General features: G+C 47.8%; 1 protein-coding gene across 2 annotated transcripts; it reads right to left on the bottom strand.

Moving 5' to 3' along the window:
- Window positions 1-186: 186 nt before the first annotated feature.
- CCDC61 (coiled-coil domain containing 61) lies at window positions 187-22218 on the bottom strand. Of its 2 annotated transcripts, none has more exons than XM_033129094.1 (14): window positions 22162-22218; window positions 15210-15368; window positions 14908-14990; window positions 11989-12146; window positions 10759-10920; window positions 3205-3415; window positions 3030-3112; window positions 2173-2342; window positions 1986-2061; window positions 1609-1754; window positions 1445-1523; window positions 1223-1280; window positions 648-726; window positions 187-508 (listed from the first exon to the last, which is right to left on the bottom strand). In XM_033129094.1, exons 2-14 carry the CDS (start codon window positions 15355-15357, stop codon window positions 411-413), a joined length of 1551 nt encoding a protein of 516 aa, XP_032984985.1. In that variant the 5' UTR covers window positions 15358-15368; window positions 22162-22218; the 3' UTR covers window positions 187-410. The 2 variants fall into 2 exon arrangements, with proteins under 2 accessions (XP_032984985.1, XP_032984986.1); XM_033129095.1 differs by lacking the exon at window positions 22162-22218 and adding an exon at window positions 18504-18885.
- Window positions 22219-23729: the final 1511 nt, after the last annotated feature.

Genomic DNA, 23729 nt, shown 5'->3' with positions numbered 1-23729 from the left:
GGCTGCTCACTATCACCCGGCAGCCCCCCACCCTTCATTGCTTTAGAGTGTGGGAATTTTTCCTAAGCCTGAACGCCAATCTGTTCCGCAGTCACAGACATGCGCAGAGATGCACACAGGTCCCAATTACACTCCCCTCCCAATTCTCCTCCCTCCACCCCCACCCTTCAGTCATAAGCTGAGGGATCCCAAGGGCAAATATGTTTATTTACAAAATGCACAGTCCCTCCCTCCCAGCATGCAATGCCTGGGGGAGTGGGAGAGGTCAGGGCCTCATACACCTGAGACCCCAAGAGCACCACGAGGGATGGGGCCTGGGCAAAGCTAGAAGGGCACAGGCCCCACCCCACCCCCATCCCAGAATCCAGCAGTGGGTAGGGGATGAAGGGACAGTGCTTCCCTCTCCAAGGTCACGACCGCGTGTCCAGTCGGTTCATGTATTCCTGCAAGGCCTTCAAACGGGCGTCTATTTCAGCCATGTTGGCCTCCTGGTGGTCGGAGCTGTATTCTGTGAGAGCAGGCATGGGTGTAGGGGGCTGTGAGGGGCCTGAAGCCACAGGGAGCTCCGGGGCTCAATATGCTGCCTTCAGTACCACCCCAGAGGGCTTTGAGGCAGGTGAGGGAGAGATGTGGAGTCCCAGGCTCACCTTTGATGGGGACCCAGCCCCCCGAATTAGCCAAGCGTCTCTGATGGCGGCCATGTTCCACAGGAGTGAGCTTCTGCAGCTGGGGGAGGCATGAAAGGGGTCAGGCAGCCTCCCTCTACTCCTGCCCCCCCAAAATCCCAACAGAAATTCTGAACCTAAGGACCTCAGAAAAAATAAGCACCTATTAAGCACTTACATAAAATAACTTTGTATTTTCACCAAAACCCTCTGAGGTTAATACTATTACCATCCTTATTTAACTGTTGATAAAGAAACTGAGGTACAGAGAGGCAGAGTAACTCTTGAAGACACACAGGTGGTAGGAGGAGGATGAACCAGGTTTTAAGACCTGGAAATGTGAAGCCAAAGCAGGTGCTCTTAACCAGTGTCCTCTGCCCCCACCCCACCCCCATTCTCCCTTCCAATGCAATGGTGTCAAAACACTGAATCCAGAGGCATTTCAGAGCCGCCTCTGCAACCTGATCCCCAGAATGGAATTAGGCAGATGGGGCCAGCCGCTTCTGGAGGTTTCATGCTGCCCCTGCCTCCTCCAAGGCCTGAGGAAAGACACTCACCGTGTTCGACCCACTCCAGCCTGTGGGGCTGGGAGGCTTCCCGCGGTGGCGGTGAACGCTGAGGAGAAAGGAATCAAGGAATGGGAGGAGTCTTTGGCACCTCCCACCTCAACCTCCTCCGTGGTTTCCAGCCTCCGTCACTCAATTTCCCTGCAAAATATTGTTTCCAATCTACCCAGACACCCGTTTAGTGGCGGTCCTTTCCCCCAACCCAAGTTTTACCCTCTAGGGAGGGATTCAGAGAAATCCTCGAACTCGCTGCAGGAGCTGGCTGATGAGCAGCGGCTGCGGAAACTGTCCACTAGAGGGAGGAGGAGACGGTGAGACTCCAGCACTCGCCGGTCCCGCCCAGCCCGCCTGCTGGCCCGCGCGCTCCAACGCGTTACCAGAGGAGCTGCGGTTTCGGGAGCGGTTAGCCGCATCCCCTCGGCCGGTCACGGCAGCAGGACGCCGAGTCTGGCGAGCCCAGGAAATGGACGGGCCATCCCCGCTTCCTCCGCTGCCCAATCGATTCCGCTGCTGCTGCTGCTGCCTGGGGAACCGGAAAAGAGAAACCTGCCTGTGCGCCCAATTACTGCGGGGGAGTCGCTGCGCCCTGTGGGTTACAACCAGGGCGGGTAACCCGCCTGAGGGCGGAGGAGAAAGATGAAGCAGGTGACAGGTGATGGAGACAAATGGGAGACAAGGATAGATGAAGACACAAGTCAGAGGGCCTGGTAAAGGGGCAGGGATGTGGGCAGGTGAGGAGAAAATGGGCGCTAACTTCATCTTGATCTCTCTTTGCTTCTTCTCCTTGGCTTTCACAAAGGCTGTGGGGTCGAAACGGGGCACGCGACCACCTAGGACAAGGTAGGGGGGTGTGGGAAGAAGAGGCTGGGGTCACAGGATCACGCCTCCACCGTTCTAGTCCGTTCCACATCTCCCACCCGCAGGGCAGGGCCAGCACAAACCTGTGGGCGAGGGCGAGGGGCGGGCAGGGCGGCCTCGACCTCGGCCCCCACGCCCACTCTCCCGGGATGAGGAGCGGGCAGCACCCCGGCCACCCGACGTGGAGCGCTCCCGGGATGACAAAGCCCGGTCCTCCCGGGCCGGGGGCGGCACCACCGGCGGAGTCCGTCTCCTGGGAGCACAGGACCCATTGTCAGTTTCCCGCCGGCTAGGACAATTCCTATCTCGAGGCTCTTCCCCGGACTGCACCATCTCCGAACTTTCAGGTCCATCTCCCCCATTAATTTCTAGACATTCACACCCTCACACACGACCCTCACAGATACCTTCTGCCAGGCTTCGCCCCTCTCGGAGTCCCACAAAACTTTCCCCCAAAAAAACGTTTGTCACTTCCCAACACACCCCCTTTACGGGACACTTCTTCCGAGGTCTCCCAGTTTCTTGGAAACCCTCCCCAATTTTCCACTACCCACTCCAATAAAAGCCAGCAGACATCACCCAGATCTCCACCTGCTGGGCCACGCCAACTAGACCGTCAGGACTCCCCCCTTTCCTCAGTCCCAATGTCCAGACCCAACCTCCGGAATGCCGCCTCAAGCCCGGCCCATCTCTCCACAGATCCCGCCCACTGTTTCCAACTATCCGAGCCCTCCTAGTATTTCCCATGAAGTCCATCAGGCCCTCCAACCCATCTCTGCCCACTCTGAGACTTCACCCATCTTCTCCATCGTGCTCGGGCCTCACCCCATCACTCAGGCCCCGCCCACTCACCTCCAGGCCCCGCCTATCCGGCCCCAAGTCCACCTGCAGGCCCAGTCGAAGCTCCCAGGCCCCGCCCACCCCGGGCCACACCCCTCACCCCCTCTTGTACGCGGCTAGCTCGCTGTTCAGCGTCTTCAGCCGGGCGCGCAGGCTCCGCTCCGATGCCTTCACCTCCTCCAGCTGCCGAGGGGCGACAGGGGTGCAGAAGTCCAGAGACTGAGACCAAGATCCGCGCCGGGCCGGCCGCCCCTGCCAGCCGCCGCGCCCCTCACCTCCTTTGCCAGGCGGCGACAGTCCTGGCTGCGGCGGCGGGCCCCGCGGTGCCCCAGGCCGCGCTCTTGCCGAAGCTCCAGCTCCAGGCCGCGCACTAGCCCACGCAGCGCCTCAACCTCCTGGCGCGCCGCCCGCCCTGCCAGCGCCTCCTCGCGCGATCGGCCCAGCTGGGCCTCCAGTTCGTGCTTCTCAGACGCCAGGCGCGACACCCTGGGCGGAGAGGGGAGAGGGAAGAGAGCGAGGGGGAGCATGGGTGCACGGTCCCATCATCCCCGCTCCTTCACCGGGTAGTTACACACCATTTCACCTCCCCCACGAAGGAGGAACCCACCACTCCCGCCTGCCCTTTATGGTCCCATCATCTCTCCTCCACCTCCCCTATATGATGAGGAACATGGCCACATCTCCCCCATGCATCCCACAGAGCCGACACAGCCACCAGCCATGTGAGTTCTAATTCCAACAAATATTGATCTGTCCTCTATACCCTCAAAGCCGAGCCCTGAGGTCATGGCGCCAGGCAGGTCTCACTGCCTCCCATTCACCGGAGGACTTTTTCAAATGCAAATCCGATCAGGTCACTACTGTTCAAAACCCTTCCTTGAGAAAAAGATGTATACACAAGGCTATTAGTTGCACCACTATTTGTAAAGCAAAGCGTAGAAATAACCAAAATGTACATCAACAGAGAACTAGTTGAATTTCAGTGATGCATCCACTAAACTGAGTACCACATAACAATAAAAAGAGAGAAAGATCTCTATATCCTTTCACCAAGTGATGGCCAGGATATAAGTTTTAAAACAGTGCAGAAATGTTTAGTATGTCTCTTTAGGTAAAAGAAAAAAAAGGGGAATTATAAATATGTTCATATTTCAAAAATATATGAGGATAAACCAAAAACTTTAAAAAGTAGGTTACCTATGACAGAGGAACAAAGGTGGCAACCAGGATACAAGGTGGACCCCTCTGAATGTACCCTCCTTTTTAGTCTTGACTTTGGAACTATGAAAATATTCTACATAAATAAATTTTAACAAAAGCAATCCCTAAAACTTTTAAAAGAAAGTAGCTCAAACAGATATCACTGTATATCAAAGTTAGTGGCATACTGGAGGAGAATTATGTCAAGTAACAATACAAAAAACAAAAAACTTTATTTTAGCAAGTAGGGCAAAAAGTACTGCAAAGAAATCTTAAACTTCAGTACTCTCAAATTAGTAATTACCATATTTTGCCATGTATAATGCACTCCCGAATATAATGCGCACCCACGTTTATGGCCCAAATTTTCAGGGGAAAAAACTCTTTCGTTTTTAATTTTCCAAGGGATTTTTCCAATAATTTTTGTAAAAATAATCAGCTAAATTGCCAGCTCCCCCCTAACGTGTATGAAGAGAAATGTTGCACTGTTCACCCTGTGGTAATAAAATCGTCATCACCTATCTTATCAAGTCAAAGTCACTTACTCTGTGGACAACAATACATTTCGCTGAATCGTTAGCCAAAATTACTTTCACTGAAAGTTTGTCAAAAGTTCAACAAAACCAATTACCGTATTCCAGGGTATTATTTTGCATACTGATATCATTATTGATTTCTAGAGTTACACTTTTAACTCATAAGCATAAATAAAAGAATTAAAAACATTTACAAGTATATAGATACGGAATTAGTACTACCCAGGTATAATGTGCATCCTTATTTTTCCCTCACAAATTTGGGCAAAAAAGGGCACATTATAAATGGCAAAATACAGTATATTGGTATTATTAGAATAAAGCAAAGAAATAATTGTTACTATTGCTAGAAACAGATTTTTCAGCATGAGAAAAGACATACAAATCAAAAAGGTTTGATATGCACAGACATCATTTTTCTCTTTCTAAAAAATGTATCTACTTTCTGGCTCTTTCCACTAAAAAGGCCTAGAAGCGGTGTCAACCCAATGGCCATGAGCACCCCTAATGACTAGACTGTGGTCTCTAACTACAATTTCCCACTAAAAGAAACCAGCGCTCCTTGGAAAATTACTTATACCAGTCCTGGGGCTGGAATGGCACAAGAAATTCTGAGACATCTTGACATGCCAGAAAACAAGGACGTCATCCAAGATTACTGGAATCATTTCTAAAGGACGTAGGAGCCAACATGAAGGTGTTCCTACTTGCCAAAGATAAGACAATATGAGAATCAAAAAGAATACTCGCAATGAATAATGGACTAAAACACATCTGTGGGAGACTGAATAATAGCCTCCCAAAAGATATTCATGTGAACCTGTGAATGTTACATGGGGGAAAAAAACTTTATAGATCTGATTAAATCAAGGACTTTGAGACGAGATTATCAAAGTGAGCCCTAAATATAACCACAAGTATCCTTATAAAAGAGAGGCTGAGGGAGATGAGACACAGAAAAGGAGGAGGCAATATGACTACAGCGGCAAAGGTTGGAGTGATGTGGGCACAAGCAAAGAATGATGGCAGCCACCAGAAACTAGAAGAGGCAAGAAACGGATTCTCCCTTAGAGCCTCTAGAGGGAGCGCTGCCCAGCTGATACCTTGATCTCGGCCCAGTGAAAGTGATTTCAGACTTCTGGCCCTAGAACTGGAGGAAAATAAATTTCTGTTGTTTTAAATCAGAAAGTTTGTGGTAATTTATCACAGCAGCCATAGGAAACCAACATAACGTCAACTAAGTTTACATTCGTGAGTGCATAATGATAGTAAAAACTAAACAAACCTCATTGATCTCTATGGAGGGTGTAAGGAAACCAACTCATTATTCTGACAGAAGTTAAATAAAGGGGGAAAAAACAAGCATTAGTCATACCTTTCCCATAGGAAATGTACCTCAGGGAAACCAAATAGTTGATAAGAGAATTCTTTCCTTATTGAAGAATCTAGCTAACAAAAGCAGAAAGAATTATGGGATTAGATCATTACCCTTTACCAACGCATAATGAAAAAAATCTATCTAGCCACTGATCAGCAATAGCTGCTAAAACTATATATTAACTCAGTGTTCTCACCTTGCCTAAAAATTAAAATCAATTAGGGATATGAAAAACATACAGATACCTACATTTTTTGCAAAACACTGACTTTACCCTTTGCAATCACGAATAAGAGAAGAATGCCACCTATCTCTACTACTTCTCAACATTGTACTGGAGGTCTTAGCCAATAAGGCAAGAAAAAGAAATGAAAGATCAAGATTGAGAAGTAATTAACAAAACAGTCATTTGCCGATGATTATAAACACTGAAAATCAAAAAGAATCTATAGATAAATTAGTAAAAATCATAAGAAAGCTGAAATTTCTAGATTCAAAATCAATATAACAGTATTACATATTGGTAATATATTTATATATAATATAAGTATTATATATTATAAATTATACAAAAATCTATATGATTTATATTTAAAGAAACCATTAACAAAATTACCCAAAGATGAAAAAAAAAATCTAACAAAAAGTGTGATGGAACATTCCCGAGACATTAAATAAGACCTAAATAAATATAGGAACAAACTCTGTTTTTAGACTGGAATACTCACTATAGTATTTATAAAGATTTCAGCTCTCCCTAAATTGTTCTATAGATTCAATACCAATATAAATTTCAACAAGTTTGTACTGAAAAACCTACTGATTCTGAAGTTTATATGGAAACGCAAATTGCCAAAATAACTTTAAAAACCTTGAAAAGAAAAAACAAAAGTGAAAGGACTTGCTCTACCCAATATCAGACTAATTATAAAGCTACAGTAATTAAAAGTACAGTGCAGACACCGGGATAGACAAACCAATGGACTACAGAGCACAGTACCTTACTTATGTATCAACATGATTTGTGATAAAGGTGACAATAGCTGAACAGTAGGGAAAGGACACTCTTCTCAATAAATGGCATTGGGATGATTGACTGACTAGACATATGAAAGGACTTCGACCTCACCAAAAATCCATTCCAGGTGGATTGCAGCTGTGAAAAGCAAAACAAAGAATTATAGATGATGATATAGGAAAATGTCATCATGACACTAGGAGAAAAAGATTTTAAGACAGGACATAAAATTACTAACTTCAAAGGAAAAAATGTATAAATTAGTCTACATAAAAATGAAGAATCTCTGTTTATCAAAAGACACTATTAAGAGAGTGAAAAGGCCAGGGGAAGGAGAGGAAGAAGATTTCTGAAACACACAAAATTAACAAGGAGCTCATATCCAGACTAGAAACTAAGAACTCCTGGAAATCAGTAAGAAATAGACAACCAGAAGAAAAATAGACATCATAGGTGGATAGGCAATTCACAAAATAGGAAATCCAAGTGGCTACTCAACATGAAAAAATGATCAACCTCATCCTCTGGTAATTAGGGAAATGCAAATGAGAACTAGCAAGAGATGCTGGGCCATGGGAACTTTATATAAGAGAGGGATCCAACTCTCAACATCCGACCTTGGTCAGTCCCAGCTCCCCAATAGGAGGCAAGTACAGAGCACCACTGAGGAAGGGGTCTTGTCCAAAACCTGAATCTGATTAACCTATAAGTAAATAACCACTTAACCAGAAATATGGAAAACAGTAATACATTAATCATGGAGATAAAATCAACACAATCCAGACTGTGGGAAACTCCACAGGAGAAAAAAACCTGGCTTCTCTTATACAAATAAGTAGCATGAAAAAAGGGGGGGACTGTAATAAATTAAAAGAAATTTAATTTAAAAAGAGAGAGAGATTTAAGAATCACATCAACAGGGGCGGCTGCATGGCTCAGTGGGTTAGAGCGCAAGCTCTGAACAACAGGGTTGCCAGTTCGATTCCCACATGGGCCGGTGAGCTGCACCCTCCACAACTAGATTGAAGACAATGAGCTGCTGCTGAGCTTCCGGAGATGTGGCTGGATGGCTCAGTTGGTTAGAGCTCGAGCTCTCAACAACAAGGTTACCACTTCAATTCCCCCATGGGATGGTGGGCTGCGCCCAGGCAACTAAAGATTGAAAATGGCGACTGGACTTGGAGTTGAGCTGCGCCCTCTACAACTAGATTGAAGGACATGACTTGGAGCTGATGCTCCCTGGAGAAACACAGTGTTGCCCAAAATTCCCCAATTAAAAAAAAAAAATGATGTTTAAAAAAAAAAAGAATCACATCAACAAATTGCAATGTGTGGCTGTATTCGGATTCACACAAGTCAATTACAAAAGACATTTGTGAAATAATCAGAGAACTGTCAACATATACACACATTAGGGAATTTTTGTTAATTTTGTTGTATGTGATGACAGTGCTTCTGTTTGTATTTTAAATGCCCTTCTGTGTTAAAGATACATACTGAAGTGTTTATGGAAGAGAAATGATGTCTGGGATTTGCTTCTCAGGGGAGGGGGAGCATAAGTCAAACAAGATGGGCAAAATGTAGATAACCGTTGAAACTGGGTACAAGTACATGCACATTATACTACTGTCTACTTTTGTGTGTGCTTGGAATTTTCCCTAATAAAAGTTTTTTTTTTGTAAATCTGTGGCTCCCCAAGCTCTCCGAGGAGTTTCCCATTGAGCCCCTTCCAGCTGAAGTCCTCCCTCCCCTCCTCTCCTCTCACCTCCCTTTCCCTCAGTGCTCCACAGCCAAGCTACTCTTTGAAAATGCAGCTTCCTCCTCCTGGAACTCTCTCACTTTCTCCTGGCAGGAATGACTCCACTCATCCTTCAAACATCACCTCCCTCCCAGGGAAGCCTGCCCGCCCCCAGCCAGGCTAGGTCTGTCCTTTTGTTCTCTGCAATCTCTGTACATTTCCTTCTAGCTTCCTAGTTGGCGTTTATCCGTGTGATTATCTGCTTTCTGTCTGGATTCCCACCCCATGAGGACAGAGTAGCCAGATATCTGGCCACTGTATAGGAACCCGGGCTCTTTGGCCAGGCTTCCTGGATCCAACTTTGCTCCACTTATTACAAGCTGGGTGACCGTGGGCAGTTTCACTTCACATCCAGGTAAAGTTTCCTTTATATCCAGGACAATAATAACACCCACCCAAAGGTTGTGGGAGTCTAGGAAGAGTGCTTAGACCATTTCTGACACTGAGTAAGGGCTCAATAAATATTACCTACTGCCGGGCAGTGGGCCTGGCACACAGTATGAACTCCTTAAGTGTTGGATGAATGAACGAATCAATCTTGGAGTCTTCCCAAACTCCCTAACTACAAATTTGGAGGAGGAAAATGCGAAGCCACGATCTGGCTGTGGGATCTCAGAACAGAGGGCGCCATCTAGTGGCTATCCTGAGAAACACACATGCGCGCACCTATCAGGCGGAAGGGTACATCCTGAGAATGAACTGAAGGTAAAGCTTTCTTGCTTCCAGCACTGCACAGCCAACCTCCTCCAGGAAGACCCACAGGGTTCTCCAGCCCCATGAGCTCCCACTCCTGGAAGCGGAGAGAGCTGGTTCTTCCTGTCAGTACTGAGAGCTCAGTTCTGGGCTAGCAGCTGCCAACAGTGCACAATGGCTGGGGAACAAAAGGGGGCTTGGTGCCGGCTGTGTGGATTTACGGTCTAGACTGGCCATATTACTCATTGTGTGACCTGGGGCAATTTCTCTAACTTCTCTGGGCTTCAGTTTCCTCCTTTAAAATGGGGACGATAGCAATGCCTACTTTGTAAGGGCTAAAGGGATTAAAATCATAAAGCACTGAGCAGAGTCCTGGCACAAGGTTAAATGCTCAAAAATATTAGCTCCTGCTATTATTATTATTATTATTACTACTACTGCTGCTGCTGCTGCTATTAAAAACATTATTACCCTCCCCAATGAGTGGGGCGTCCGCCAGGTGGACACCGAGTCCCCAGTTCAGCTCCCCCACAGCGCACAGCACACAGCAGGCACTCAATAGGCTAAAAGCCTTTGCTTTTTTCATTTCACGCTCTCAAGCCCCTTGTTCTCACCACATTCTCACCTAACACAAGGCCTTTGCACATGCTGCTCCCTCTGCCTAGAACACTTCCTCACCCACTTCCCAACCCCGTCAGGCTGCTGTACAGCCTCCCATAGCACAGGCTCTTCCTGATTAACCCCATCTCTGTTTGCAGTGATATACTCGGGTGATCAGCGTCTATCTGCCCCCTTGGCCAGCCACTTACATGAAGGGCAGGGAGGAGCCAGCACAAAAGAGGTGCCGCATATGGCTCTACCTCCCACCCTGTCTTTACACATTGTTCACTTTCCCTGGAATACCCCCTCTTACCAGGCAGGGTCAGGTCCCCCTTCTGGGCTCCCCAACCCTGCTCACTCTGAGTCTTCACTATCTGTAGACAAATCTGTCTTCCTCTCTGGACTGGGAGTCCCAGGAGAGCAGGGCCAGGATTGTCTGGGTCACCACTGTGTCCCCAGCACAAAGCGGACACAGAGGAGGGGCTCAGAATAAATATTTGGTGAATGAGGGACCACTGCCCTCCCAACAGCACTGAGCATTGGGCCCCGCAGTGCATGATGGGATGTGCCCTCCAGGCCCCAACTGCCCCCCACTCCCAGACTCACTGCTCCCGCAGGCGCCAGATCTCAGAATCCCGGGTGTCCCGAGGGTCCTGGTGGTCCAGCCCTCGAAGGTGGCCCAGCTCCTCCTTCAGTGAGCGAATGATGCCCTGAAGGACCACGGGGTCCGGCTTGCCCTGGTACGGGAGGGGCAGCGGGTAGTGAATCCTGAAGATTAGAACAGATGCATCTCAGAGGCCGAGAATCCCCCAAGAGCACTTGCAGACCCTGAGAGCCTCAGGGTAGGAAAACACACAATTGCAAAAACCTCATGTTCCTAGGGGCTTTCTTCTCAACGCAGCTGCAAGCCCCCGCCCTGTCCCCATGTCCCTTGCACCAGTCAGCCACCCCGAAGACCCTCTTTTTCAGCAATTGTGGAGTCACTGGGTCATGTAACTTGCAGCCAAGCTTAATCCTAATTAAGACTCCATAGTAGGAGATTCCAGGTGCCCTGACCTGGGACCCCCTTAGCTAGAGAAAGGTAGGGCAACTTGATTAACTGCCCCACCAGCGGCTATTCACACAAGACTGGTAACTTCCCACTAGAAAGTCCAGAAACTATTAACAAAGGGAACAGACACCGTCCCCAGCTACCCAACAGCTATTCCCAACTCCCTTCTCCCTTGCTGCCTTCCACTACAAAGACTAGACAGCCAGATAGTCCTTTTCCCAGCATCCCTTGCATATGACCACTTCTGGCCAAATATTATGGGAAAGGTCATGGGACCGTTTCTGGCTTATTAGGAAATCTATTGCAAATCTTCTGGGAACATTTTGGTTTTCCTGATAAAAACATTAGGTGCAATTAGCAAGCACATCCTTCCTCTTCCTCTTGCTTCGATACATATTCAATGTCTGGAGGTCCAGCAGCCATTTTGCGACCATGAAGAGATGGTGTGAAGCGAAAAAGCCAACACATCAAGGATGACAAAAGAAAAAACCAAATGAACAAAAAACCAGAAGGCGCCTGAGTCCCTAATGAAACTGTTGAGTTGCCACCACCCACCCAGACATCTTGTCAAGTGATTATTGCTTTTTTAACGCACTGGTAATGGCTATTCAGCTACTTGTAGCCAAACACAACACTAAATGATACAAACCTCAACACTGAAGATTCCAAAGGCAAGGTTTAAGCAACATCCCACCTTGCCCTGGGTACCTGGGCTTCCTGAGGTCCAGCCACATCCTCTCCCACCTGCCCATCAGCGTGGGCCTAGAATCAGCCCCTCGTCCCACCTGTCAAACTCCACAGAGTAGATGAGGATCAGGTAGCGCTTGGAGTTGAGCTGGGCCGACCTCGAGGCCAAAGGGCCTGGGCGGCCCCCCATCTTGCGGTTCCGCAGGGACTCCAGGTCTGTGTAGGTCAGCAGGTCAAGGGTGACCGACTCACTGCTCTGTTGGGAGAGGATGGGAGGAGCTGCCACAACACCCAACATGGCCATCCCGGGAGGACACAACCCACACGCCGGGGCCACACCCTGACCCATTCTCCCGCCTAGCTGGGCCTTCCTGCACAGAGCTGATGAGCAAGATGGCCCTGTCCAAGGTGCTGGCACAAGGACCTCATCAGAGGGAGAAACTAGAAAAACCTAATTGCTCAACCATCGGGGACAGCTTAGGATTGTGTTGTTTGCAGACCCCTGAAGGACCCTGAGACCCTTTCAAAACAATTTGTATAATAATACTAAGATGTCATCTGCCATTTTTGCTGTGTTGACATTTGCACTAAGAGTGCAAAAGTAATGGTAGGCAAATATGCTGGTGCCCATCAGCAGAAATTCAGCCAGTGGCATCAAATCTACTAGCAGTCATTGCATTCTCGTTGCCATGCAGTCTCAGTGGGGGGCCAGGAGGAAGAAATAAACAAATAAATAGAAACAGAAAACAGAAAATGAAACGTAGGAATGTTCTTGATGACGCTATGAAAATATTAATTTTACTGAATCTCAACCCTTGACTACACAGCTTTGTACTACTCTGTGTGACAAAAGGGAAACTGGCATCCTGCTGTACACCAAGGGGCGACAGTTGTTTCAGGAAAAGCATTTGTGCAATTGAGTGTTGAGCTAAGTTAGCCACCTTTTCATGGAACGCTCCTTTTACTTGAAAGACCGACTGACAGACAAAACTAGCGTTTTTCAGACTTGGGTGTCTGGCAGGCTTTTTCTCAAAAATGAACAGAGTGAGCCTGTCACATCAAGAAAAAGAGCTAACAGTAACTGTTACCAATGATAAAATTCAAACGTCAAAGTGAAAACTGAAATTTTGGAGAATTTGTATCTGCTACCGTGTGCTTGATAGCCTCTCGATGTTGAAAGACGCCTGGTGAGATCGCTGAGGATATTAACGAATGTGACTTCCTGATATTGTATAATGAAATGTGTCAACATTTGGAAGAGCTGCACAACTTAATGAATCAATATTTCCAAACGACCAATACATGGTGTTACAAAATAGGTAAGAGAGTCAGGCAAAGTACAAGATACACCAGATTTTAGTGCAACAGAACACAAAAAGTTCATTACATGGTTTCAGATTCCACATTACAACCAACCTTTAAGAAACTACCACCTGTCCCGTTTTAGTGTTAGCAAAGGATATGCACAATCATCTGAAAAAGCTATTAAAGGACCGCCTTTCCAACTATATATCTACGTAAGGCAGATTTTTTCTGCATATACTTCAACCAAAACATATCACCACAGACTGAATGCATAAGCACATATGAAAATCCAGCAGTTTTCTATGAAATCAGACATTAAAGAGACCGGCAAAAATGTAAAACAATGCTATGTTTCTTCCTAATTTATTTTGTTTTGGAAAACACTTTTTTCATAAAAATGTTGAGGTTATCCGATAACAGGTTTATTATTGTTATTTTTAAATGAATTCATGGGTGTCTTTAAATTTTTCTCAGTTTTAATTCCTAACATGGCAAACAAATACTGATAAATCCTGCATAAATAAAATCTCTTTGGTGTCCTCAATAATTTTTTAAGACTATGAAAAGATCTTGAAGCCAAAAAGTTTGAGAACACTGGGTTAGATAAATCATGATGAATGGGGACAATGGAATTCTAAACAACTACCAACAAGGATGACAAACTCAAAGAGATAATAATAATAATAATAATAATAGTAATACCTCTAATAATACTTCTAGAGCACTTTCTGTAAGCCAGGCATTATTTAACCTTTTTTAAACGTAACTTACTTAATCTTCACAACACTGAAATGGGGACTGCTGGCATCTACACATTACAGATAGGGAAACTAAGGCATGGAGGGGAAGTAACTGGCCCAGGCTCCCAGCCAGTGGCTGTCTGAATACAGAATGCATGCTTTTCTTGGCTATTATGCTATTTATTATGGCTGTAGTACTAAAATGTTAACAGTCTGGGGTGGGACACAAAAAGGGGATTCTTAGGGCCTCTCACTTTCTAAGTCACACATTACTGTTGTCTTAATTACACAAGTGCATATTTTGTCTGTAATCAGAGAAATAATGTAGTTCATAGTTTTAAAATATCTAACTAGCATCCTTGTCATGCTAAGTTCCAACCTGCTTTTTCTTTTCTATCAATACTTTTACCTACTTGACATTACATATTTTTTCAATTGTCTGCCTCTCCCTCTAGAGAGTCAGCTTCATGAAGACAAGAATTTTGTCTCTTTTGTTCACTGCTGTATCCCCAGTGCCGAGAATAGTGCAATGAAATGAATGATTGGCTATATTCACTAAGGTAACAAAATTTTTATGAAATATTGTTGAATCTTTTAAAAGCAGGTTACAAAATACCTTGGAAAATGTATCAACTACAGATCTGTAAACGCGTGCACACACATTCACGAATGAATAGAGAAATGGAGAAGTGATCGGAGTGATTGTCATCAAAACATTACCAGGAATGAGTCTTAGGAATGGAGTGATTTTTCCTTTCTTCTTTACATTTCTCTGTGACCTGAATTTTCTACATGAGAATAACTCATTAGAATCAGAACAAGCTATTTACATTGGGGAAAGAAGAAAAGAAGAAGATGGCCCTGTCCCTGCAATGAAAGAGAAGGCACGGGGTCTCGCATACATCAGACGGGCATCTACCCTCCAGGAATCCAGGGAAAGAAACCTCCCCCAGGCCCGACCCCGGTCCCTACCTGGGTGAGCGCTGACTCCAGCATGTTACAGAAGATGTTGAACTGTTTGAAGTTCCCTGTCTTGTGAGTCAAATCTTCGATAACTGGAAGGGAAGAAAAGTCCTTTCTGAGGTCTGACCACTTGCCCCATCCAAGGGCAATGCTGCCAAGCTTTTTGACGTTCCCTGACTCCAGTATAGATGAGCCCTCCCCACCTTAGAGCTTCTCGTCAGGTAGAAGAGGCAGGATGCTGGTTGGCCTCATCTTCTAGGAGAAGTGACCCCAAGAAGGATAGGCAAGCCCACCCAGGCAGGCACACTCACAGCTGGCATCGAACTCGCCCCGCCACTGGTCGGCTGTCATCCGATCCTCCACCTCCAGCTCTAGCACCTGCCCAGACACCACCACCCGCACGGCATGCTCCACACCCCGGAAGACGTAGTCCACCTGCAGGCCAGCTGGCTGGTCCATGGCCAGTGTCACTGGAAAAGGGGATGAGACAGAGACCCAGAAGGGCTGAGAGCCCAGGCTCAGGAGCTGGAAAGTCATAATTCATGTCCTGGCTCCACAATTTATCAGCTGTGGCATCTTAGGAAACAGACTTTGCCTCTCTGTGCCTTGGTTTCCTCATCTGGAAAATGGGTATAATAATGGCATCAACTTCATAGAGTTGTTGTGAGGATTAAATTGGACAATAGGCATAAAAGCACTTAAAACTGTGTCCTGCACACTACTATGTCCAACACATGCTGGCTAATAGAATATATGATTTCCAACAAGGGAATCATGATTAATACTCTTGATTATTAATTTATTAATCCTTATACTCATTATATATGTATAACTATTCATTCAGCAAACATTTGCAGAGAAAAATCCAGCTGGAAAGGGGGACAGAGAGTACTGAGGTCAGGTGGGGCAGAGATTTTATAAATAGTGGGTCAGGGCAGGCCTCTCTGAGGAGCTGGCATTTGAGCAGAGAACCAAAGGAGGTCAGGGAACCAGCCATGTGGTTATCTAAGGAAAGTGGTCCACGTTGAGAGAACAGCCTGTGCCATATACTATCAATGATACACTTACATCATTTATGTTGAATTAATAATTGATTTTATTAGTCTGTTGTAAGCATAAGTATCTTCTCTTAGCCAACACAGCTACTTCTCACTGTTACTTCTACGAGGAGCTGGAGGAGAGGGTCAGGCCTCCACCCTCAGCCTGGATTCCAGAGGCTGGTTCAGAATGGAAGCGCCAGGCTGCCTGGGTTCACAGCCAGGCTCGGCTAGTGTACAGACATGGGCAAGTTACATAACCTCTTTTGGAGCCAGATTCCTTACCTTCAAAGCACATGCCACTCTGGGTGTTAGGGATCTGATGAGAAACCAGATGATGCCCTACCCTCGAGAAGGTGGCAACAGTCAGAGGTATAAAAATATCAAGTAGTGAGAAAAGGGGTGCTGGGGGGTGGGGGAGTGCTCTTTTGGCTAGGGTGGCCAGGGAAGGCCCCTCCAAACAGAGGCCTGGAGGGAGGGTGGTTGGGAGGGAGACAGGTGAATACCTGGGGAAGAGTTTCCAGGTAAAGGCCCCAAGGTGAGCTGTTCTAGTTTATTCTAAGAACAGCAAGGAGGGAGGCAGGCAGCGTGAGGGAAGGAGGGGTAAGTGACGAGGACAGACATATAACGTGCTAGATGACGTTCATGCAGGCCTTTGTAAGCCCAGAGGAGGGTAGCAGTGTAGATCGCCTTGAATTGGTATAAGGATTAATCATGTTAAAATCCTTGGAGAAATTGAACCATGACTGACACACACTCAATACATACTAGCATCACCATTATCATTATTGTTTTGTTGTTTCTGAGCTTGAAAGGGACTATAGAGACAAGGTAAGCCCATTCCCTTCCCAGTGTAGACAGGGAATCTGAGGCTCAGCTTCCCTGATTCCACAGCTGCTCCAAAGACAGAGCCACCCAGGGCTGCCTTTAACCCAGATCATGGGGACCCCTGCAATGCCTGGGCTCCTTCTCTCCCCATTGCCTCCTTCAGTCCTCACTTTCCCAAGGAAGTCCTTCCTAAAGTCTGATATTGGAAAATACTGTGAGAGGAAAAGATGAACCCTGAAACTCTAGGTCAGTGTTTTTTAATCTTTTTAGAGTCTTTGAGCCTTTGAGAGTCTAACAAGATCTCTGAAACCTCCCCAGATAAATGAATAGGCACATAACCTTTCACAAGTAATTTCAGGGGCTCCCAGAACACCATCCCCAGGCTCACCCACAAATTCACTGTTCTCAAAGGCCCAAGGACAACGGCCTGAGCTCCACATGCCTGACAGGCACCTGTCTCTAGACCCAAGCTCTTGACCTTATTTGGGTGAGGGGTCTCTGGTGCTTTGGAAGGGCTAAGGAAATCTGGAGCCCTCATTCCCTGGAAAACTCACACTCTCGCAATTGTGCTTTCATTCTCTGAAGGTTCAGAGGGTCCGTACAGCCACACATTTCAACATATCCCTCATCCCTTGGTCCCCAATGCAGGCGCGCCAGGCAGCGCTAGACCTGCCCCACCGGCGCCCTACACCCCGCCCACTAACCCGCCCTCAGACTCCGCCAGCCAATCAGCAGTCGCGCCGTCCTGGTTACCAAGGCGTTGGAGGCAGCGGCGGAACACGTGGAGTAGCTGCGCAGCTTCACTGCCCCATTCACCATCCCACTCGCGGTACCCAACTCCCAGGAGGAGAAAGAGGAGGAAGGGTGCCCACCTCACCCGATCCCCACTGCCTACACGACCCTGCCCTCCTTCCCCATTCCCCCAAATAAGCCCCCCGTTCTCACGCCGAGGATAGCAGCCCTTCACTAGATAACAGGGCCTTTCCGCATCCAACTGCCTCCACCTCAATCCCCAGATATTAAGCCCCTGAATATTCTCCCGAATCCAACGCTCCCCATTACACACACCAGCCTCCCTCACCTCCACAAACTTCGCCCGCTCCGCTCTCCCCCGCCCTCTCTTCTAGGCATGTTGAGTGTTCAACAATTGCTCAGGGAACAAAGCTCACACCTCTGCCAGCTGGACCCTCCCTTCCAGACCCCAGCTCCCGATCACTCATTCCCCTGACGGCCTTGAGACTGTGGGCTTCCCTTCCCCTCCCCTCTGCAGAATTTTCCTCCCTCCATATTCCAATCCCGCCCCCTTCTGCCACGCTCAGAAACCAGCCCTCTCCTCCCCTCCCCTCCCTAAACCTCTTATTTCCATTCTGCTCTCCCAGATTGGGGGGGAGGGAGGAGGGCACCAACCCCCATTTTCTCCTGGGGTTCCCCTATATATTACCTGAATTTTGCTCCCCCGCGCCTCCCCCCGTTATTCGGCCTGGATTCTTCCTGCATATTCCCCAAGGTTCTACTCCACTCACACCCCAGTTTCAGCCTACATTCCATCTTTTCCATGTTTCACCTGGTTGTTTCCTCCCAACTTCTATGCAACCCCCTCTCCCACACACACACACATTTTCCACCTCTCTCCCCTTCGGAGAGCCGTCCATCACCCCACCACCTCCCCCCATTCAGGGATTCCCCGTCCCCCAGCCCCTCCCTCCCTTCCCCACCGCCACACCGACCCTGTCCTTCTACCTGCATCCTCCAGTGCCCTGAAACCTATGGCCCATCCTGGTCACTGGTTTCATTCCAGCCCAAGGGTCTCCTAGCTCCTCTTCTGCGCCTAGGCTTTTGACCCCGCATTACAGCCTTGCCTTTGAGGCCCCGCCCTCGCCAACCTGCGCCGTCAGCACTTCAAACTTGCGCGCTGTGTGGACACCCCAGCGCCCCACTCTGGCCCACAATCCTGACCCCATTTCTCGGGCCTCATGACATCATGGCTTCTGCGCTCGCGCACTCATACACACAACTTCCCTGCCCCCAGCCCTCTCTTCTTTCACTAAGGTGACCCTCTCTCCATTCCGTGTTACATCATCGCTCCTGACTCCTCCTCCCAAATTACACTCCCCGGATATTTCAGATTTCACAGCTCTCACCCTAGGGAGGGAGCTGAGAATCCAACACGCTGGGCTCCCCAAAGACAAATCCACGTCACCATCTCCCATACCGGACATGGGTAAATCCTCACCCCTGGCAGCCTCCACTCCTGATGGTGTTTTCCGCACTCTCGCAGCCCCACCCCCCTGCAGCTTGCCACCCACCTCACATACACATACACATAAACACACACACACACACACACACACACACACACACACACACAGGGCCTGGCCATAGCGATCCCTCCTTGCCCCCATTCTGAGCTCACCTCCCCACCTTGTTGGTGAATTTGAGCTGGATGGAATCCCCTCCCCCCTTACTTGGCACTCCCCCAGCATACAGACCAAAGCTTTCCACATTGTCCACCTGGAATGTAAAGACTCAACAACCCTTTAGAACACCCCACAATCCAGACCTCCACAGCGCACAGTGGAGCCCAACACTACCCCCTGAAGTATCGAGACCCCTCCTCTCCCACTGTCCCCCAAATGCTTTTTGCCTTAGATAAGGACTATGCACACCTATCTACCAGGGACTCACCCTTAATTCTGCTCTCTGGTAGGTATTGTAACTGTCTCCCATTTTCTAAAGGCTGAAACTGTGGTTTGCCCAGGACCCCAGAGCAAGGGGCTGAAATGTTCATCCCCGGACTCATTACCCCGTTGCCCTTCCCTGACAACCTTCCATTTCCTCTCATAACTCTCTGCTCCTTTCCCTCCCAGCACTAATCTAAAAGTGGCCTCCTGTCTTAGGCACGGCACACACTGCAGGCTGGGGACTCCTGGGTTCACACCCCGGCTCCACCACTTACCCACAGTGTGGCCCTGGGCAAGCCACTTACCTTCTCCAGGCCTTTCCCAATCAATAAAAGGGACAATAAGAGCTGCTACCTCATAGGATTGTTGTGGGGATTTGTTTAAATATGTATAAGGTGCTTCAAACAGTGTCTGTGCGACTAGATGATGATTAGCTGACAGATCAGAAACTCCTAAGGGTAAAGCTATTTTGATCATTCTTGTGTCATCAGCACTGGAGATACAGCCAAGGTCTTCTCCCCTCAGCTCACTACTAGTCATCCTTCAGATCTCAGCTCCTCTCCTGCAGGAAGCCTTCCCTGATTCCCAGGCTGCATGAGGGGCTGTCTCAATCACCAGTGTCCCCACACTGCCAGGCAGAGGGCTGGCCACAGAGGAGGAGTTTAATGAGAGCTCCAGCCCAAGCTCTGAACCAGCCTGTTTTGCACAACAAGGGCCACAGACCTTCAGCATCCCTCAGGAGCTTGATAAAAGTGCAGGACACTGGGCATGGTCCCAAACCTACAGAGGTAGAATCTCTATAAGTGGGCCCAGGAATATGCGTCTCCTACAAACTTCCCCAGTGCAAACGAGAGTTGAGATCTTCAGCCCTTGGCCACCACAATCTGCCCAGTTTACTACCCCATCTGTACCCCACCACCCCACCCAAGACCCTCTCAGCTCAACATCCCTGCTCTATCCCACAGGGAGGCCCCCCAGAAATGGTGATAATGGTGGCATAGTACAAGTAACACTTTTTAAGCACCTATGTGTGCTTCTAGGTACTAAGTTCTACATTCACATGGAGCCAACATGGTAGTGGGCGGGTGGTCTAAGAAGCCCAATGGAAACAAACAAACACTAATATACATGTCAGGTAGTAAATGTTATGAAAAAAATAAAACCAGGTGGTGAGGGGGCAGAGTGACAGGAGCTATTTCAGCTTGATGGTCAGCGAGGGCCTCTCTGTGGAGCTGACATTTGAACACAGACCTGAAGGAGGTGAGGGAGAAGCCATCTAGACATCTAGAGGGAATGCGATCCAGACAGAGGGGACAGCATGTACATTCCTCAGGTAAGAATGTATTTGCTATATTCAAGGGACAATGAAGAGGCCAGGGTGGCCAAAGCAGGGTGAGCTAGGGGGAGTGGCAGGAAGCCAGACAGGAAGGAGCACGAGCTGGATCTGGTGAAAACTTGTGGGCTTGGAAAGGATTTCTACTGCTTGAGGTGGGAGCCACGGGTCTGAACGGGGGAGCAATACGATCTGACTTTTGTTTTAACAAAATCCCCCTGACTATGGGGTAAAGGGCAGAGACAGGTAGGCCAATGAGGCGGCCACTGCAACAACGTAAGAGCAGGTGATGGCTTGGACCAGAGTGGTAGCAAGGGAGGTGGTGAGACACAGCTGGATTCTGCATGTTTTGAAGGTAGAACTGATGAAATTTGCTGACTGATGGAACATATGTGAGTGAGAGAAAAAGGAGAAGTGAAAGACAATTCCAAGGTTTTTGCCCTGAGTACCTGGAAGAATGGAACTTCCATCAACTGGCTTTGGAGGTTGAAGGGGAGAACCACAGGTTTGGGTTGGGGCAAGTTTTTAAGGTCTGGGTATCAGTTGGACTTCCAAGTAGAGAAGAGTTGGCCATTGACTATATGACTCTGGGGTTCAGGGGAGAGATCTAAACTGGAAATATCTCTATGTAAAGACCACATGAAGCCAACAGACTGGGGGAGGCCACTGGGTGAGTGGTAGTCAGAGGAGATGAGGTCATTTTACCGATGATGAAGATAAGGCACAATGGGTTAAACAACTCACCCAAGTAACCTTGATGTTCAGTGGTAGGGCCAGTGGCAAAGCCAGGGTTCAAATACAAGCAACCCAACTCCAGAGCCCACACTTTTAACCACCAGTAGGGTTGTTAGGAAGTTTAAGAGTTAATTCACGTAATACACTTGATAGGTGCCTAGCATATAGTGAGCCCTCAGTAAACGCTACGCCTTCACACCTCATTAAAGCACACCCTCATCGCTGGAAGCCCCATTCCCTCTCTCCTCAATACTGTTTTTTCATATGCCCTCCACCAAATCAAAGCTTGTAACTCATGTCAGGGACCTCCGCCCCTCCCTGCTGCGCTATAATAACCCTCTGCCTTAAAACCTCCCATTAAATCGCAAGGATGTATTACAAGAGCATTTCTATATTTTACCATCTGCTATCTCCTGCTTTTAATACTTTCCCCATTAAAGACCCTCCTGAGAAACACCCTACGACTCACATACTGCCCTGTACCTCACAATCCCTCATTAAAGCACCCATCCGCGTTAAAGGGCACCTCCCTCCCAATTCCCACACTGCCGGGTCAGCCGCCCGCCGCAGCCCACATTCCCCCAGAGCACCCCCTCCCCCCAGGATCGCCACTCCGGCCCGCGCACTCGCCGCTCTCGCCTCCTCTCACCTTCTCCACCGCCACCCCACCTCGCGAGCGGTTCAACTGCCGAAGCTCCAGCCCCGCCCCAGGATCCGGCTTTCTCGCTTCTGATTGGCCCGGGCTTACTCGCATCCAAGTTTCTATTAGTCAAAACAGACGCCCGTCACCCTGTCCCGCCCCAGAGAAGAACCCGCACTCCAAAGCTGGCAATTGGGCTACTCGGAAGAGAGGTTCCGAAATGGGTCGGGTCATCAGTCTCCTCTCCAATCACTAGTGGCTAATCATTACTGCCAATCATACAAAGAGGGTTGTTTCTTGGCGAGGGGAGGAAATCCCGGAAGTAGCCCGTTGACTCCGCGCACCAACCCTCGGCAGAGTAGGCCGCGCCCACAGGGAGGAAAGACGGAGGGGGAGGGGGAGCCGGACGCGCATGCGCACTGGAAGATCTTGGCCGCATTTCTGCAAGCTGCGGACGTTTTCTTAGTATAAAGAATGGTTGAAATTTATCATTGCTCTTTGCGTTCGAAGACTGCACTGAGCGCTTTGCAGGCATTGGTTTATTTAAAGGTAACAACAACCCTGCAATGTAGGCGCTATTGTGATCCCCATTTTGCCACTAAAGAAACAGGCTCAAGAAGCAATTCCACTGGCCCGGACCACACAGGTTGAGAACGATTCCTCTTTTGAGCCAATGAGGCATCAACAGAACGGATTCAGCTCTTGGAATTCGGTGAGGGTGTAGGGGAGGGGAGCGTTCTTTAAGAAAATGAATACAAAAATCACAAACACAAAATTGAGTATGAACATGAAAATTTACTTCAAATATGAGATAATAACAAAGTACGTATTTAAAAGAGCTGACAAACACCGCAAATATTGCAAAATCCCAAAAGATGATAACGTAATGTTTTTATTAATTTACTGCCTGACACACCTCTGTGATATGTTTCCTACTTTTTTGGCTGAATGTACTTATTTCATAATATCCTTATCTCCAGAGAGAAAACAAAAGTAAATTATCCTTCCTCTAGCATGCTTAATGGAACTTATTTTAGTCATTAGAATTTAGAAAGTTTCAGCTTCACAAGTTAGTATTGATGATGTCATCTAGGTTTTTTAGATATTTGTGAAAACTTTCATAAAGTTTAACTCACGTTAGCTGTATGTTCTGGAAATGTTTCCACAGACTAGCTTCTAGCTCAGTCCTTTTAATTCTTGACTCAACTCCCTTGCACAGGTGCTTCCGGAGTGGGCCACTAGAGGACAGTTCATGCCACAATAGACTACGGCCTTACACCTAATGAATTAGCACCTTGTTTAATAGGAGCGTTCCTGAAAGCCATTCCTACACCAGGATAACTAGGTAGGTAAATTCAGTATACCTGAAATTGTCTATGAACCCCATCAAAATATCCCACAAAACCCAACCTAAATATATCCTCAACTCACCTTCCCCTGAGCTATGTATGTCCCATAAATGCCTGACAGTACTTCAGCACCACCCATGGTAAAGAGAAGTGCAGCAGGGGGAAGCAGAACTGGGAAAACACACTGGTAGTAACCAATTGCGTTTTAAATATCCTCCTTTTGCAAAT

The sequence above is a fragment of the Rhinolophus ferrumequinum genome, chromosome 15 (assembly GCF_004115265.2).
Source record: "Rhinolophus ferrumequinum isolate MPI-CBG mRhiFer1 chromosome 15, mRhiFer1_v1.p, whole genome shotgun sequence".
Classification (NCBI taxonomy): domain Eukaryota; kingdom Metazoa; phylum Chordata; class Mammalia; order Chiroptera; family Rhinolophidae; genus Rhinolophus; species Rhinolophus ferrumequinum.
The sequence above is the reverse complement of the archived record's forward strand: the minus strand, read 5'-3'. Positions and strand labels throughout refer to the sequence as shown.

Coding starts and splice junctions, on each gene's coding strand:
- CCDC61 (XM_033129094.1), bottom strand. CDS start 15,357: ATGGACCAGCCAGCTGGCCTGCAGGTGGACTACGTCTTCCGGGGTGTG. Junction 2,343..3,029: donor CTAGCCGCGTACAAGAGGGG/GTGAGGGGTGTG, acceptor CTGTGCTCCCAG/GAGACGGACTCCGCCGGTGG. Junction 2,062..2,172: donor CCCCTCGCCCTCGCCCACAG/GTTTGTGCTGGC, acceptor ACCTTGTCCTAG/GTGGTCGCGTGCCCCGTTTC.